We start from the raw sequence: 16368 nt of genomic DNA, 5'->3' as shown, positions 1-16368 counted from the left end.
TAATTCTCCACAAAAAAAGTAGGAAGATACCTATAAAGAAAGAAGTCAGACAAACATACACGGTCTCTCCAATGCTATTCACTGTGTACTTGGAAGAAATATTCAAGCTATTAAACTGGGAAGGCTTCGGAGTAAGGATCGACGGAGAATACCTCAGCAACCTTCGGTTTGGCAATGGCATTGTTTTATTCCGCAACACTACAGACGAGTTAAAACAAATGATTGAGGACCTTAACAGAGAGAGTATAGGAGTGGGGTTGAAGATTTATATGCAGAAGACAAAGATAATGATAAATAGCCAGGCAAAGGTGCAAGAGTTCAGGATCGCCAGTCAGCCTCTAGAGTCTGAGAAGGAATATGTTTACCTAGGTCAATTAATCACAGGGAACCCTGATCATGAGAAAGAAATTCATAGAAGAATAAAAATTGGTTGGATCGCATACGGCAGACATTGTCAGCTCCTCACTGGAAGCTTACCATTATCACTGAAAAGGAAGGTGTACAATCATAGCATTTTACCGGTGCTGACATAAGGGGCAGACACTTAGAGACTGACGAGAAAAGCTCAAAAACAAGTTAAGGACCGCGCAAGGAGCGATGGAACGAAGAATACTAGGCATAACCTTGAGAGACAGAAAGAGAGCGGTTTGGATCAGAGAGCAAACGGGTATAGCCGATATTCTAAATGACATTAAGAGAAAGAAATGGTGCTGGGCAGGTTATGTAATGTGCAGGTTAGATAACCATTGGACCATTAGGGCTACAGAATGGGTACCAAGAGAAGGGAAGTGCAGTAGAGGAAGGCAGAAGACTAGGTGATGCGATGAAATTAGAAAATTCGCGAGTGCTACTTGAAAATCGGCTGGCACAGGACAGAGGTAATTGGAGATCGCAGGGAGAGGCTTTAGTCCTGCAGTGGACATAAAATAGGCTGATGATGATCATTGGAAGCAATGCTTTATTCCACATTAATAACAGTAGCAATGTTGGAGAGGATTTATAAAAGGCCATAATTTTTTTCAAGAAGTCATGAGTTAGCAGAACATGACTAACAATTTGAGCAAAAGAAGACACTGCTGAATGTCCATGTACTTGATCCTTGGTCATTTTTTTTTATCAGTGAGCTCGAAGTATTTTTTTTGTTGTTGTAATATGTTATTATTTTCTCACTTTTTTCCCAAGTGGCATCAACAGTTATAGGGGCCATGGCACTTCAGTGACATGCTCATGGAAGGAAGGTCACTGAAGCACTAAAGTCCCTATAACTGTATCAAACCAACAAGCTTAAAGCCAGTACTACTCGCCATCAAGATTTGGCAGTGCTTCTTTTCAAAAAGAGGAAAAAATGCAAGTGCTATCACCTATATAATGTAGAACACTAATAAAACGTCTAACATTTTTATAAATCATTGGCAAAAAGAATGCACTCATTTTTTGCTGGAGAAAGATTCAGCTAGAAACGCTTTCGACTCTCAGTGTGACCATTTTCCTTTGAACCCTGCCTCAAAATCTGCTTCTAAACTTGCTTTGGAAATCATCCATCACACCTGACAGAGAAATGACTCATCTGTGCTGGTGGCTTGATGTAATCAGTAATCAAAGTGCATCAAATCACTGTTGCAGCAGGTTACAACAGCCACACTGGATACAAGAGCTGGAGACAGGGTAACCTTCACTACAAGCTAGGAAGAAAAAAAATGTTTTGTTTCAATTGAAAAATCTGTCGAGACTGACAACCAAGGACAAAGTAGCTTAGTATCTATCCATGTTGCTAAGTCTAAGTGCCCACAAGCAGAGCTGTCAAATCATGGCTTGCATGAGCATCATGTGACAAATGTAAGCACTTAATGCCAAAGCTCAATCTCTCATCCTCGCTACTCAGGTGCAGTTAGGAAACCAACAGTAATCCCCCATTCTGAGGCCAAATGGCAGCAATGAAGGCATGAAGGTGAAGTAGAATTCAGAACACACTGCTTGTGGCTGCATCATCAGGCGTTTGACTGAAAGGAAAATCACTACAAAACTTGTTTAGCTTTGAGTGCAACACATTTGACTTTGTAATATCAATTATTATTGTCAGTGATACATGACTGCAGTAGCCAAGACTCCCTATGCTGCATTTAATATGCCTTTTAGAGAGAGAGAGAAAGTATTTAGTGGTTTAAACTATCAGTGCACAGAAAGGCTAGCAATTCTTACACGTCTCCATTAGCAATGCAACTCACAGTAAGTCATTGTGTACAAATCATGTGAATCGTAACTGTGTCAGTGAAGAAGGCTGCTGCTCCAGACTTCGTGGTGGAAGGAAACGAAAACAAGAAAAAATGAACCTCAAACAGCACCAATAATGTGGTGCCATTCAGTCAGTTGAAACAACTCAATTATCCCAGCCAAACTGCTACGATACTCTTCTAGTTACCAAGTTCTACTTCAATACCTGCCGTCTGCTTGGGTTTTGCAATTCTCAGTCGAGTTTTTTTTTTTTTTTATTAGATGATATCACATTATGGACAAGGGCCTCAAACACTGGAACACAAGAAACACGCCTACAGGAAGCAGTAGATACCATCGTGAGTTACTTGCACAAATGCGGCCGCCGCTGTGCTCCCAAGAAGTCAGAATACCTCGTCCTCAAGTCAAGAACGAGAGGCAGACAACCCGGCTACGATGAACCCGATCCCAACGTCACCCTCAATGGAACGCCCATTCCAAAAGTGGAAACCCTACGAGCTCTAGGGCTACACATACATAAAGACAGGTCTGGGGCAGCCACCCTCCCGCGACTACAACGTATACTATCACAGTTCACGCACCTCACCAGGAGAGTTGCAAACCATAGAAGCGGACTTAAAGAACAAGACATGCTACGCGTGATGCAAGCACTCCTCACCAGTCGAATGACATACGGCACGCCCTACCAAGCGGTGAAGAATGCAGAGGTAGAAAAAATTAACATTCAAATACGCAAAGCCATCAAATCGCCCTGGGCCTACCATCTACGGCTGCGACTACGAGACTTCTCAAGATGGGCATACACAACACCTGGCAAGAACTAGCTGAAGCTCATAAAGCGAGTTTATTAGAACGACAGAAACTCACGCCCACCGGAAGATCAGTGCTGCAACGGCTGAGCTACGGTGAAGCCTTTATAGCCACCATGGACCGAAAAGAAAGAATTCCTTCAAACCTCCACGAATCCCTGTGCATAGCCCCAATTCCACGCAACATGCACCCCACGTACCACAAGGAAAGAAGACAAGCCCGAGTGGATGCTCTATGGCGAAGACACAGGCAATATCCGGACGCCAGATACACCGATGCAGCCAAATACCCGCAAGAAAACGCTTACGCCCTGAGCGTCGTAGACTCTCAGGGCAGAGAGCTACTGTCTGCCACAGTCCGTGCACAAAACCCTGAGACTGCAGAAGAGACGGCGATCACCCTAGCAACTACCACGTGCATGGACGCAGCTGTCATCTTCTCCAATTGTGAAGCAGCTGTCAGGAATTGTGCTAAGGGTCGTGTGTCGACAGAAGCACTGAAGATATTGAAACACTGCATTACTCCCATCCCCTACAAATCCATGACATGGGTTCCTCGGCACGAGGGGCTGGAAGGGAACGAAGCGGCACACGCCGCGGCTCGAGGCCACACCTGCCGAGCCAACCTTTCCTACTCTCAAAACGCCCGCTCTGCGTCAGCGGAGGCAGAGACCGTACCCACCACCTCCCCGAAAGCTCAACAAAGAAGAAAGCACTACACTCAGAAGACTACAAAGTAATACTTACATCCACGGAATCCTCATGCATAGACTCTACCCAACGCTACAAAGATACCAGTGCCCAATGTGCGGCGTACCAGACACCTTACGCACCTGATCCTCGAATGTCCATAGCATCTAGACAAAGAAGCATTGCCTTCACCGAGAGACTGTTGTAACGCCAGACAAGAAAGCGAAGACCTCACAGAAACGTTGGAGGCCAAGCTCGTCTCCGAGGACCTGGAACAACAACGACACCTCGTCGCCAGGGCCAAGGAGGCAGCGAAGGCCAGAGGGTTCCTGGAATGAGGAGACCTCCCACCGAGAGTAGAGCCGGGGCTTACCCCGGGATACTGTTTCGAAAATAAAAGTTAATTCCTCCTCCTAGAAAGTGCCATGCCTGCACAAACTCCTCTGCACTTTCACGAACTGCTGCATTTTAAAAGTATACACGGGGAAACATTCCAGCTATTACCTTTTCTTTCAGAATGTAGGTGCAGACAAAAGATGCCAGTGTCATGAGCTTTTGCGACCAGTCCTCATCAGTGTACTTGCTCCCCAGCTCCACAGGCACTATGCGGCCACCTGCAATAGTCATAAGGTACCTTATGCTAAAAAAGAGAGAAGAAAAAAAGAACAGGTAGGAAAGGGCTTAGTGAAGCCTCTGACCAGTACAAAAGTTTTTAGTACCTGTGGAATTCAAAAGCAAGTTTCAAATCACAGGTTTTAATCACAGCGTAGAATTCTGACTTAGGCTGACACAGTCACAACTCTAAAGAAAGAGCTGACAGTATTTCAATATTATACATCATCACTACACCACTCCAATTCATGAAGGCGAAAGCCTTAAGTGGCTTGTTGCAATAGCTCATACCCAAAAAAAGCGGCGCCTAGTCGAGTGGTTTAAAAAAGTTTGACGAGTGGTACAAAAAAATCAGTGCCCTTCCACTCTGTGAAGAAGGATGACCAGCGAAGCTGTGTATGTGGCCCCCTTAATGGCAAACTGCACCTCCGCCGTGGGTGGCCCCGGCATTGCATTATCTTCGGGATTGGCCCTCGTATGGGGAGTTCAACGCTTGCTTCACCTTAGCCGCGGGTCGGCCCAGCATTTAACTATCTTCAAGATCGGCCCACGTAAGGGGAGTGCTTAATGCCTGCTTCACCTCTGCCGCTGGTCGGCCCAGTATTGCACTATTGTCAGGATCAGCCCACGTATGAGGAGTGCTTAACGCCTGCTTCCCATCTGCTGCTGGTCGGCCCAGTATTGCACTATTGTCAGGATCGGCCCACATATGAGGAGTGCTTAACGCCTGCTTCACCTCCACCGTGGGTCGGCTCGGTATTGCACTACCTTCCGCATCGGCCCATGTATGAAAAATTGTTGGTCTACGTGCAGATACGATCCACCAGATCCCAGCCATAGACAGCTTCGCTGTAAAAATATCATCATCAGTAATGACTCATACCTGAAAAAGATAATCTGGAATGGCACATACCTGGGTAAGCAAGCAAAGATGCAATGGATGAATATGAATGAAGACACGAAAGAAAAAAAAGAATGGAGGAAAGACGGGAAGGAAACATGAACATCAGGAACGGCTTATACCTCCGTAAGCAAGCAAAGATCCAATGGCTAAATATGAAAGAAACGGAAAAAAAATAAAGAACAAAAGAAGGAACAAATGAATGAATTAACAAAGAAAAAGCAAAAGAAAGAATGAGAAAAGACGGAGAAAAAGAAAGAACGAAATGACCTTTAGGTAGTGCATTAGGCACGCGCATGTGTCCTTGAGGAAATCAACCTACAGCGCAGTACATTTACTTCACACTGCTGCTCGTTATGCTTTGCAAGAAGTCTGACCCCTCCGATCGGATAACTTAATGCATTACCACATGTGCAGCAGGCTTCTGCCTTCACATGTTACAGGAGTGTAACATGCTACCGATTTTTTGTAAACATTTTGCAATTTCATAGATAAAATATGCTGCAATGACACTGTCTCAATATGGAGCTGCCAAAATGTCTAAAAACTAGCACAATAAAAAAATCCTGTCTTTCATTCAAAATGGAATGCTGAATGAGTTATTCAATAGCTGTTCTCACTGAAATTGTATGCTTCTTAATTAGGGTTTAGCAGTAGATAATTTCATTTCATTTTTAGATAGAAGAAAATTACATTAGTGCATAAGAATATACACGAGAAAGCATATCTCAGTCCAACCAAGGAATACGTATTATGCCTGCTTGGAGGAAAATGCAAAAGGCAACACTGTTCATTAATTTCATTTCATAGTATCAGCAAGAATGGCAAGAGAAGCAGCTTCTGCAAGATCATAGCTCAACGTGAATAGGAAGATGTCCTTACAGATGCATGCAACCTTTCAGGAAATGCACTTCAATCACTACTTCAGCAGTCAATGTTTGTTTTACAAACACCCACTGCTCATGCATTGTTGCTTATTTTGGTGAAAATATTGCAGATATTTTTCTGTACCTATTATGAGCAAAAGTTGCACATAAGTTCTCCAATTCTCCAGTTTTCCCTTTTGCGCAAATCTAGTTGCCCACTTCCCTGCGGCAACATTGGCACAACAAACCTTTGGCAAAGTCATACATCACAACATCCTTACACGCCACATGCACTGTTCCCTACTCTCTGATCCATTGGTGCTACACATTTGAACTCTCATGTGCTACACATCTGAACTCCTACGTGCTGTTCTATACTTCGCTGCTAGCATCACATTCTGTCTCAGTGCTGTGCCTGATCAGAGACACAGCACTGAGACAGAATTATGTCAACTTATTATATTTGCATTAATTCTAATTACCTTAGCATGTCTGACAACATCTCTGATATCACCTTCAGTCTTTACATTATATCTGTGCCATATTTCAGCTGGCTACTCTAATTCCCCAATTATGCTATCTATAGCAACTGTTTGAAATCGTTGAGCTAGTTCTGGAGGCTCTTTGGGTGCCTACACGAGACGGATGCAGAGAAGGACATAACAATCTACAGTGCAAAACTCATATTACCTGCTAACACAATAAAAGTTAGCAAACTAAGTGAATAGTTTAATCATCATCATCATTATCATTATCCATTCCATCTTCTCATCGTCACCATTCCATCTTCTCGGGCCGCTCTTTCCCATTTGATGTCTTGCAAGGCCCTTCTGACCTCATTTGCTAGTTATAGGAGGAGTTTCTGTATCCTGTTCATTACTGTTTCGAATGGAGTTATCATGAGTCCTCTGGGTACTGTACAGGTCAATATGGAATTTTTCCGCTGCTTTCATTGTACCTTTGAGATTGCTGATGATATTACCCTGCTTATCTTTCAGTGCATACATCTTGGTTTGTCCTATGCCAAGTTTGTTTCTCACTGATTTCAGGCTGTGTTAATTTCTTACGGCTTCTTCAGTATTTCTCACGTTATAATTTCAAATATCACTTATTTTCACCTTGTTGATCAGTTTCTATCTTATCTCTTGAGTTGGACACTTTCAGTCTTTGTTGTTTCTTTATTAGGTCCTTTGTTACTTGGGAGAGCTTGCCTACTGGTTGCCTTGGTGCCTTGCCTCCCACTTCAATTGCTGCCTCTGAAGCCAGCCTAGTTACAGTTTCATTCGTTAGCTCTATGTCATCATCATCTCTCTGTTCTTAGGCTGCATATTTGTTTGCAAGTACCAGCCTGAATTTGTCTGCTTTTACCCTTACTGCCTCTAGGTTGACCTGTTTCTTCTTGACGAATTTCGCTCTTTCTCTCTTCAAATGGAGATTAATCCTAGCCATCACTAACCTATGATCACTGCACTTTACCCTACCTATCACTTCTACATCCTGCACTATGCTGGGATCAGCAGAAAGTATGAAGTCGAAATTCTAGCAATAACTTACACCACACCCACTCATGTGTCAAATTCTTCAGAATCAGATCTTTATATTCCTATAGGGCAGACAGGTCTACTAGGGCACTCTACAGCACCACGCCGTTTGTATAATTATCATCACAAACTTGTTACTACGTATGACACAGTTGGGCCCACTTACAATGAACTCCTTTGTAACTACAAGTCCATATTTCCAGCATTCATCAACTCTACGATTATTATCATCCTTTTTTCTTTTTGCCAGAAATTCAATGTTCATCAGAATTTACTTTCACTAACTTCGCAATTATCCAAAAATTCTGCAGATAAAGATCTCAAATGGTTCTGAAGCATCTGTGACCATCAATGAGATCTAGCAGACTGGCATTGTCAGGCATGAAGACTGCCTCGGTTGGGTCACAACATTGGTTGAGCAGCGAATAAAAGTAACTTTCTAGCACTGCGTAAGCCACATGCACAAGTGCGCTTCTTGCTTTAAGTTTTTCTTGAATATTGAGAAAACAAAAGGCAAATTTAAGCTTCATTAGTAGGTCATGCACAGTATTGGATGATAGCAGAACTGCTTTCAGATCCTTGCATTTCATGCCTTGGCCAAATCATACTTCTTATTCCCATCTACCTATGTCTGAGCTTGTCTTTGGTGTTATTGCTCATCCAAGATTACCAAATGGCATGCCAGTAGTTACGAAAATATTAGAGAGCATCATGAAAGGAAAATTATTAAGAAAGCTCCACAGTCAAAAGAGACAAACTTTATGCCCATAGGTATGAGCGAGAATTAATTAAATTCTGGGGTTTAATGTGAACAAACCACAATCTCATTATAAGGCACGCCTTGGTGAGAGACTTGACAATCTGGGGTTCTTTAACATGTACCCAACACACGGTACAAGGGTATTGGTGCGTTTCGCCCCCATCAATATGCGGCGACTGCGTCCAGGATTTGATATCACGACCTCGTGCTTATGAGCGAGAATAACAGGAGCATCCGAGGGCTAAATATTCTGTTAGTTAAAAGCCATATGAAGAAAGCAGACAATAAACCCAAGGAAAGCATAGGGGAATATAATTGTTATGTTTAACAGAAATGCAGAAATAATAAGGAAAATAAAGCTGAAAGAGACAAAAATAGAGCTTGCCAAATGTGGCACCCAAATCCACATTTTTCGCATCACGCAAGTGGTGCTCTACCAATTAAGCTATTGTGGCCACCATCCTCCCACCCACTTTCTTTTGCATTTGTGCATGTGTATGAGATAAGCCCTAGGAGTGTAAGTAATGTGGAAGATGTGAATTCGGCTTCCACCTGCTGTAAATTGTCTTTACGTCCAATTTCATTAGCTTTTTTTCTTATTATTGCTCATTTCAATTGAACACAACAGTTAATTTGCCCTATGCTGTCTCTGGTTTCACTGTTTGTTTTCCTCCTATGAGATATGCGCCACCAAACTTGTGGTAAATGTGCACTATTGCTCAACTTTCTTTCTTTAACAAAATGTCATTTTATGCATTCAATCACAAAAGTAACTGGACCGCTAATGCATTTCCTTGCTCGTTTTTGGAATAAATATCTTGAAACTGGTATCATTTTGGGGATTCATTTCAAATGGATACACCTTGTGAACTCACAGGCTACAATTTGTAAATTGCAATACGTACCATAATGTAATTAATGAAAAAGTTAGAAATTGATTTCTAATTAGCTGACTGTGCATTTCAATTTCTCATATAAGTAATGTCCACCTCTTCGAGTAATCCAGCCCAAGGACTCGAATTGTGCTACCTGCCACAGGTGATATTAAAAAATCTATATAGTCTAAAAAACACGCACACCTGGCACATACACGTTTTTGACAAAAAAGCATTGCACATGTCAGCAACATAACAATTCACTTATCAGCATCTGAAGCTTGATCAAAGAAACTTCAGTTCTTTACCAGATAGTCTAACAGAAGTTGAAGGTGTCACACCACATAGTTGAAGGTTTTATACCATGAGTCTAGTCTGGGAATCACTTCAGCTACAAGTTATTCATCCACTTGTTTGATTTTATTACTGCTGATGATTTCTGCTTCACGAAAAAGTGGCTGACATGTGCACTTGCCACAGTGTAATGCAAGAAAACCTGCCTTTCTCCTTTATAGACTAGTGCACAAAAAACACAAGAACAATGGAGCACATGAAATGCTTGGGTTGTACTGTTCTTGCGTATTTTGTGTGCTAGTCGGCCAATATGAAATACTAGTACCAACAAGCCCAAACTTACACTAATTATTTCCCTTCTTTACACTGCATTCTCTGAATCTTCGGTTAATATATCTGCCAGTTTGTCCCACGTGCCGTTTGCCACAATTTCAGGAAATCTGGTAGACTACACCTTTAATGCAATCAAGAATTACTGTTTTGTGCTTCATGAAGCAGCGTTTATGGTCATCCCTACCGTTTGGGTCGGCTCAACTTGCAGAGGGAAGACAGTTTTTCGGGGGCAGAAAATGCAACTGATACTTGTGTCTTATGTGTTGTTCCTTTAAGATTGTGGGACACTGTGGGAATGTAGAGTATAAAAGCCGACTTATTTTCCGATTCAATGCACATTTTTGAAGGCTTATCAATTTCCTAAGGAGTGTTTCTGCAACAAAAACTTGCACATGCTCTGGATACACTGCTTCCGAGAGTTGTTCCGACTGGTACTGTATGGCTTCACTCATTAAATCCACACATGTAGTTCTCCACACTAATTTTTAATAACTTGGAATGTGCCAACTAATGCAGCAACAGTGGTTTATTATCTCTTGGTTCATACCACCAGAAAATGTAGACGGCACTATAATCAAACATGATGTCAAAAAACCTTCATCTTTCTAAAACTGGGAACTCATGCGTCACTTTCAACGGCCAGAAGCAGTCACATACCATCATCAGTGGGTTAGTAACTTTAGACTGAAGTAAGTGGGGTCCTGAATTAAGAAAAATCATATAATTGTTGAAAAACCTAATAACTTTTAACACCAAAGTGTTCCCAAAGCGCTGTGTGAAGATTCACAAAGAACAGGTCACTTAAAATTGGGGCTATAGCACAGCCTATATAGATGTCCATGACACTGCTACAACCTTCAAAGCCCTTGACCAAAGAATCCACCCTCTAAAAATGTGACAAGAATAGAGTCATTTCTCTCTCCCTCTTCCCCATTCACAAACTTGACCATAGATAAAATGCTAAAACCTCTAAGAAAAACAGCTAATATCAATCCCTGATTAACTTTGAAAGCCAACACAACCAAACTGCAACAACTTCTTCAACACAACAAGCTGTCTTGTGGAAGTGAACAGTAAAGACAGTTAATATCTAAAGGAAAAGAACTAATGCAGCAAGAATTATGAGCTCTTACAAATACCACTTCACTAGAATCCCACAGTAATAATCCCTGCAGGGAAGCTAATTCAGATACTCCTGCAAAAACTGCCAAATTGCACACATCAGCCAGTTTTTCATGAAGCATAAATTATGAGCAAATAAGTGCGTGAGTTAACCTTTGAGGGTCAAACACATAAATATACGGGAGCGCGAACAAGTCCCAAATGGCTGATGCCATATATTTACGGTGCTGTCTGCATGTTCAAAAAAAATGCGCCCATTTTTTAACTCTGTTGCCCAGCAAGTGCTGCCACCCTATGTGGATAGAAGGAATTTTTTTCACTTCGTTGTCAATTGGTTTTCATTTCATGGCTTCTTTATGCTGGCATTTCTGTGACCGCTCATTCATACGTGTGTGTGCAGGGAGCGCGGCGGTCAGTTTTGGTTTTGTCTCGCAGGCTGTTTCCGTTTGTTACGCTCATAAGAACTGATGTCTATCTGGTTTCTAATCTCTCTAAGGGTCCCCGCTAAATGCTCACTCGTTTATTGCTCACAAGGATGTGATTATATCTGATCACAAGCGGGTGCCGGTACATACAAATGATACTGCTGCATACGGACAATGCTGCCATGCCTGCATTTCTTTTCTCGAGACTCGTAAAAACTTGTTACCTCACACTGGCGATGGGATGAAGGATTACTGCAAGTTTCTGACGCATTTGGCTTTTCTGACGGATGCACAACCATCGAGCTTTCTTGCCTGTGCTCACATACACAGTTCAATTACGCTATGGGCACGCCTGCTGGTTACTCTACTGCAAGTGAGTCGAGTGGCAATTCCACCAATGCAGACTACTGCTCAATTGCCAAATTGGAATATATCTATTTCAGTGTATGTGCTTTTTTATTCTTACCATAAGTATTTATGCAAGCCCATCTGTATTCACAAAAAAACAGTGCATGTTTTGTTATGGAAAATATGTTTTGTCACTTTACGGTCACAAAAAAAATTTCGGTGCTATTTTTTCTCTCGAAATAGGTCAGTTTGAAGATTATAAATCGGCAATGAAAAAACTCGTCTCTGGGGGGTCACATTTGGCAAAAAAGCATTGACCCTCAAAGGGTTAATCAAAGCAGGAATTATTCATAGACTAGGTGCACACTGTATCACATCAACCACTATTGTACTGTACTACCTAATAAGAACTGAAGTTTCTTAGATCAAGCTTTGGACACTGACAGCAAGTTCTTATGTTGACATGCGCAATGCACATTTTTGTCACAAATGTGTATATACAGTAAAACCTCATTCATGCGTTTTGGAAAAAAATCTGAGAAAGAACATACTAACCGAGAAAATGTACCATCAGAAGTCACTAAAAAATTGACAGATTCAACTAGTGTTAACGCAATGCGAAGTGTCGCACGAATCAATGCAGCACGAGATGCTGATGCGAGCTGAGCTGGTGGGGCTCGAGTAGCATCAAGACACGCATTGCCTTTGGTACGGCTTCGGCTAAGTTTCAAATTCGGCCTGGGTCAGCAGCTTCTTCAAGTGGAACATTTTGGTGGGAAGTTTTTTTTTATGTGTCCATACAGCGCATATCGTTGCGGCACAAGAGGCAGATGCCTGTCGAGCTAGTGGGGCCTAAGCGACCCAAGACACACACTTAAGAAAAGGGGTTAACCGAGGGGCCCAATTTTTATTAATCATATCATGAGAAGCCAACAAACAAAAGACACCAAGGAAAACATTGGGGAAATTACTTGTACTTACTAAATGAACTAAAGAAATGATAAATAACTGGCAATGAAAGTGGATGAAAAAACAACTTGCCGCAGGTGGGGAACGATCCCACGTCTTCGCATTACGCGTGCAATGCATGGCAATGAAAGTGTCGCACGCGTAATGCGAAGACGTGGGATCGTTCCCCACCTGAAGCAAGTTGTTTTTTCATCCACTTTCATTGCCATTAATTTATAATCTCTTTAATTTAATTACTAAGTACAAGTAATTGCCCCTATGTTTTCCTTGGCGTCTTTTGTTTTCGTTGGCTTCTCATGATATGACCAAGATACACATTATCATTTTCTAATTGCTTAGTGTTTTAAGACTGCAACAGGAAATATAAATGAAATCAAGCTGGTCGGCAACACTGAAATACGATGCCTATGTTGCTGCCTACAGCAGGGAACAGCAGTACGTTTCCAACGGCGCTACAGCATACGCGCTATGAAATAGATAAGTGAAGATACTTATCACAATAAGGTTGGAGGCAATGGCTGCGAATGCCGTGTGCAATCACCCAGGAGGGGATTTGCTAGTACCGGAATAAGAAACTTGGTGCACACCATTGTTTTGACAAGACGGGTGGGCGAGTATTGTGGGGAAGCTGCTGCAGCTGGCAGCTACTGTTTTCGATCATACCTGCCTTGCGCCTTTTATTGTTTAGATGGGATCTAACAGCTGCAAAATGTATCATACAATTGCAGCTTGGCAATCTACTACACGTTGGTGCCGAAAGCTCGTGTTTTCCTGGAACGTATGAACCAGTATAAGAAAAGTGTAACTGTATTGGGTCATTTTTTTGTGTTCTCGATCGCAAACATTGGTGCCAAGAAGTCATACATAACGGGATCGTATCAACGAGGTTCCACTGCATATATTGCACTCTTTTCCAATAAAGGTTGTAGTAAGTTCGGTGCTATGGCGTCGTCACTGCCTTCCTCCTCGTCTTTGTGCGTGGCCTAATTTTTGTTTATCAAACATATCAGCTGTCTTGCTGATTGTGGCAAGTACTCCCACATGATTTTAACACCTAATGCACCCAACCACTGAGTCTTTATAGCAAGGCTTTCCATGTGCACTGAGTAGCTGCAACATCACACTGCTGCAGTTCCTTCTGTCTGTACCAACCAAACTTGCGTGGTGACCTCGTAGGTATAAGAACAGGGCCTTCCATAGGCTTCTTCCAAGATCTGCTGGCTGATGGGAAATTGTGCATGCTATACATTCTCCTCAGTGTGCTCGACTCAACTGTCATACCACATACATGATATAGGCTCAGCAAAGCTGCAGACATAGCAGAATTTGCATACAATACCAGAACACACAGCTGCCCAATTAGCTGCATTTAGACACAGTGTGTATTTGACTATATTTTTGTGCTGTGCACGAAAATACTTTCTTTTGCAAAGTAAAAGCCAAGGTACTGCACTGCAGGCAACGCTGACATCTCCCCGTAAAGACATGGTAAATGTGCTTTAACCGGTTCACTTCTCAATTTCTACCATGCTGATCCATTCTCATCCAAAGGTATGGCATCACTGGCTGTGCTAACAGCCGTGTAAACATGTCCAAGCCTGACCACTTTTACAGATTTCCATGACAAACCCACAGTCATTGGCAGCACAGAGCCTATTATACAGTGTTCAACATGTACAGGGTGTGACTCAACACTATGATTTTGGCCGTCATGCACATTGTTGCACAAAAGAAACAGTCTTCATCCTCTTATAGTTGATGTGCGATATATTAAACTCTGGATAGAGCTTACTACCAATGATCACAGGCACCTCAAAAAATACAAAAGGCTGGTTGTGTTTGTCCCCATATAGATCAAACGATAACCAAATATTGTAACACATTTTTACATATTTTCGTAAAACATACCATGGGGTTTGAAATCTGCCTTTTTGATAGAATTTGATTTCATTTTCAGAGTATTACTTTTTTGCCAGACGGCACGTTATGAATAGGACTTTGTATAAGATAAACGCTACCCAGAAATACAAATTCTAGGTCACAGTCAGAGAAAAGAGACATGTATGTAGCAAGAAAGTTTGGTTGTTGTGGCTGTAATAGCTGGCAAAAGAGAAGGATGCAAATTTACCCAATATTGTCACATAAGCCAAATTCTGAATATTTTTTTTTTTTGAAAACTAAAACGCAGTATACAGAAACTAGTTCCTATTGGACGATTTGCTACAAACATACTATAAAATTAAAAACATGTTGGGCCCCCACAGGGAACAACTTTTGAGCAGTAACTGCCTAAATCAGTAAAATCTGCAATGGGAGCAAAACTGATGCTTGGCAGCAGCGAAGATCAAATTTTTTTTTTTTTCATAGCAATATTTTTTTTTCTTTTTTCAAAATCTACACACTGATTCAGTGCTCCTGCAGGATAAAGGCCAACATATATTATTCTATTAAAGTGACAAATGCCGACCAGACATGCTTGGCCGGTCTTACGTGAAATCAGGCTACTATACATTATTTTCATTACACTCTTAAAAAAGTTTGCACCCATTGGGCTTATCTTGTCCCACAACAATAACTGTCATCTGTTTTGCCCGAATTTCCTCTCATTAATGCTGCGAGCGCAGTACTTTCAAGTCACGAACAGCATGCGCGTCATCAGCGTGGCATAGCATCCTTGACAGAAAAGTAGCGAGCGCCAAGTTTTTAAGAAAGGAAACACAAGCAAGGCAGACGGCGATTATTTTTGTGGGACAACATACGCCCCAAAGGTTGACAACTTTTTTAAGAGTGTAAAGTGACAAATGTCAACCAGACAGACTCGACTAATCTTACGTGGATTTTTTTTTTTTTTAATACTGCAATCCCATTTTGGAGATTTTGGCAGGAGGGTACAAGTGTTGAAAACATCACAAAAAAGGTAACCAACAAATACATAAATACATAAGAGTAAATACACTAACATAAACTAAAATAGAAGGCATACAGTAAGTACTAAGTTAGACACGATGTAAACAAGGTAAGTGAAGGTTGTTGAACTTGGGTGTCAGTAAGCCGGTTCCATTCAGTTATTGTTTGCAGAAAGAAAGAGTATTTAAAGGAGTTGTTACGTGTGCGAAACTGAGCAATTGTTAATAGGTGTCTTTGTCTAGTGGCATACCCGGATGAAAAGGTTATTACGTCTGAAGTGTCTAATTTATAGTGCCCCTTTACGATTTCATACATAAATTTTAGCCTAGATGACCAGTTTCTTTGGGTTATTTGTGGCAAGTTCGCTCTGGTTAAAAGGGCAGGAACAGAAGAACGTCCAAAGCTGTTATATATGAATCGCACACCCCTTTTTTGTATGCTTTCAATCTTGTTATTATTAGTCCGAGTGAAGGGGTCCCAGATTATGGCTGCATAATCTAATGATGGGAGAATAAGCGCTTTATATGCTGTCATGCGAACATCAGGAGTGGTAAATTTTAAAGCTCTCTGTAGAAAGAACAACTGACAGTTTGCATTTCTTGCGAAATAATCGATGCGTTTAGTCCAGTCTAAGTTATTTGTTATCCAGAGGCCGAGGTATTTGTAATGAGGTACTTCGTGAAG

At 41.7% G+C, this 16368-nt stretch overlaps 1 protein-coding gene across 6 annotated transcripts in view; it reads right to left on the bottom strand.

The window, feature by feature from the left end:
• Nucleotides 1-16368, bottom strand: part of LOC135906709 (lysine-specific demethylase 8-like) — a 99628-nt gene that overhangs the window by 42415 nt on the left and 40845 nt on the right. For all 6 annotated transcript variants that reach the window (XR_010565810.2, XR_010565809.2, XM_065438291.2 and 3 more), the window contains one exon: nucleotides 4236-4371. Coding sequence is in view for 4 of the 6 variants with exons in the window: in XM_065438291.2 (XP_065294363.1) it covers nucleotides 4236-4371 (136 nt within the window). In the remaining 2 variants the exon portion in view is untranslated. The remainder of the gene's footprint in view (nucleotides 1-4235; nucleotides 4372-16368) is intronic.

This window comes from Dermacentor albipictus, chromosome 1 (genome assembly GCF_038994185.2).
Source record: "Dermacentor albipictus isolate Rhodes 1998 colony chromosome 1, USDA_Dalb.pri_finalv2, whole genome shotgun sequence".
Classification (NCBI taxonomy): domain Eukaryota; kingdom Metazoa; phylum Arthropoda; class Arachnida; order Ixodida; family Ixodidae; genus Dermacentor; species Dermacentor albipictus.
This window is presented reverse-complemented; position numbering and strand designations above follow the sequence as displayed.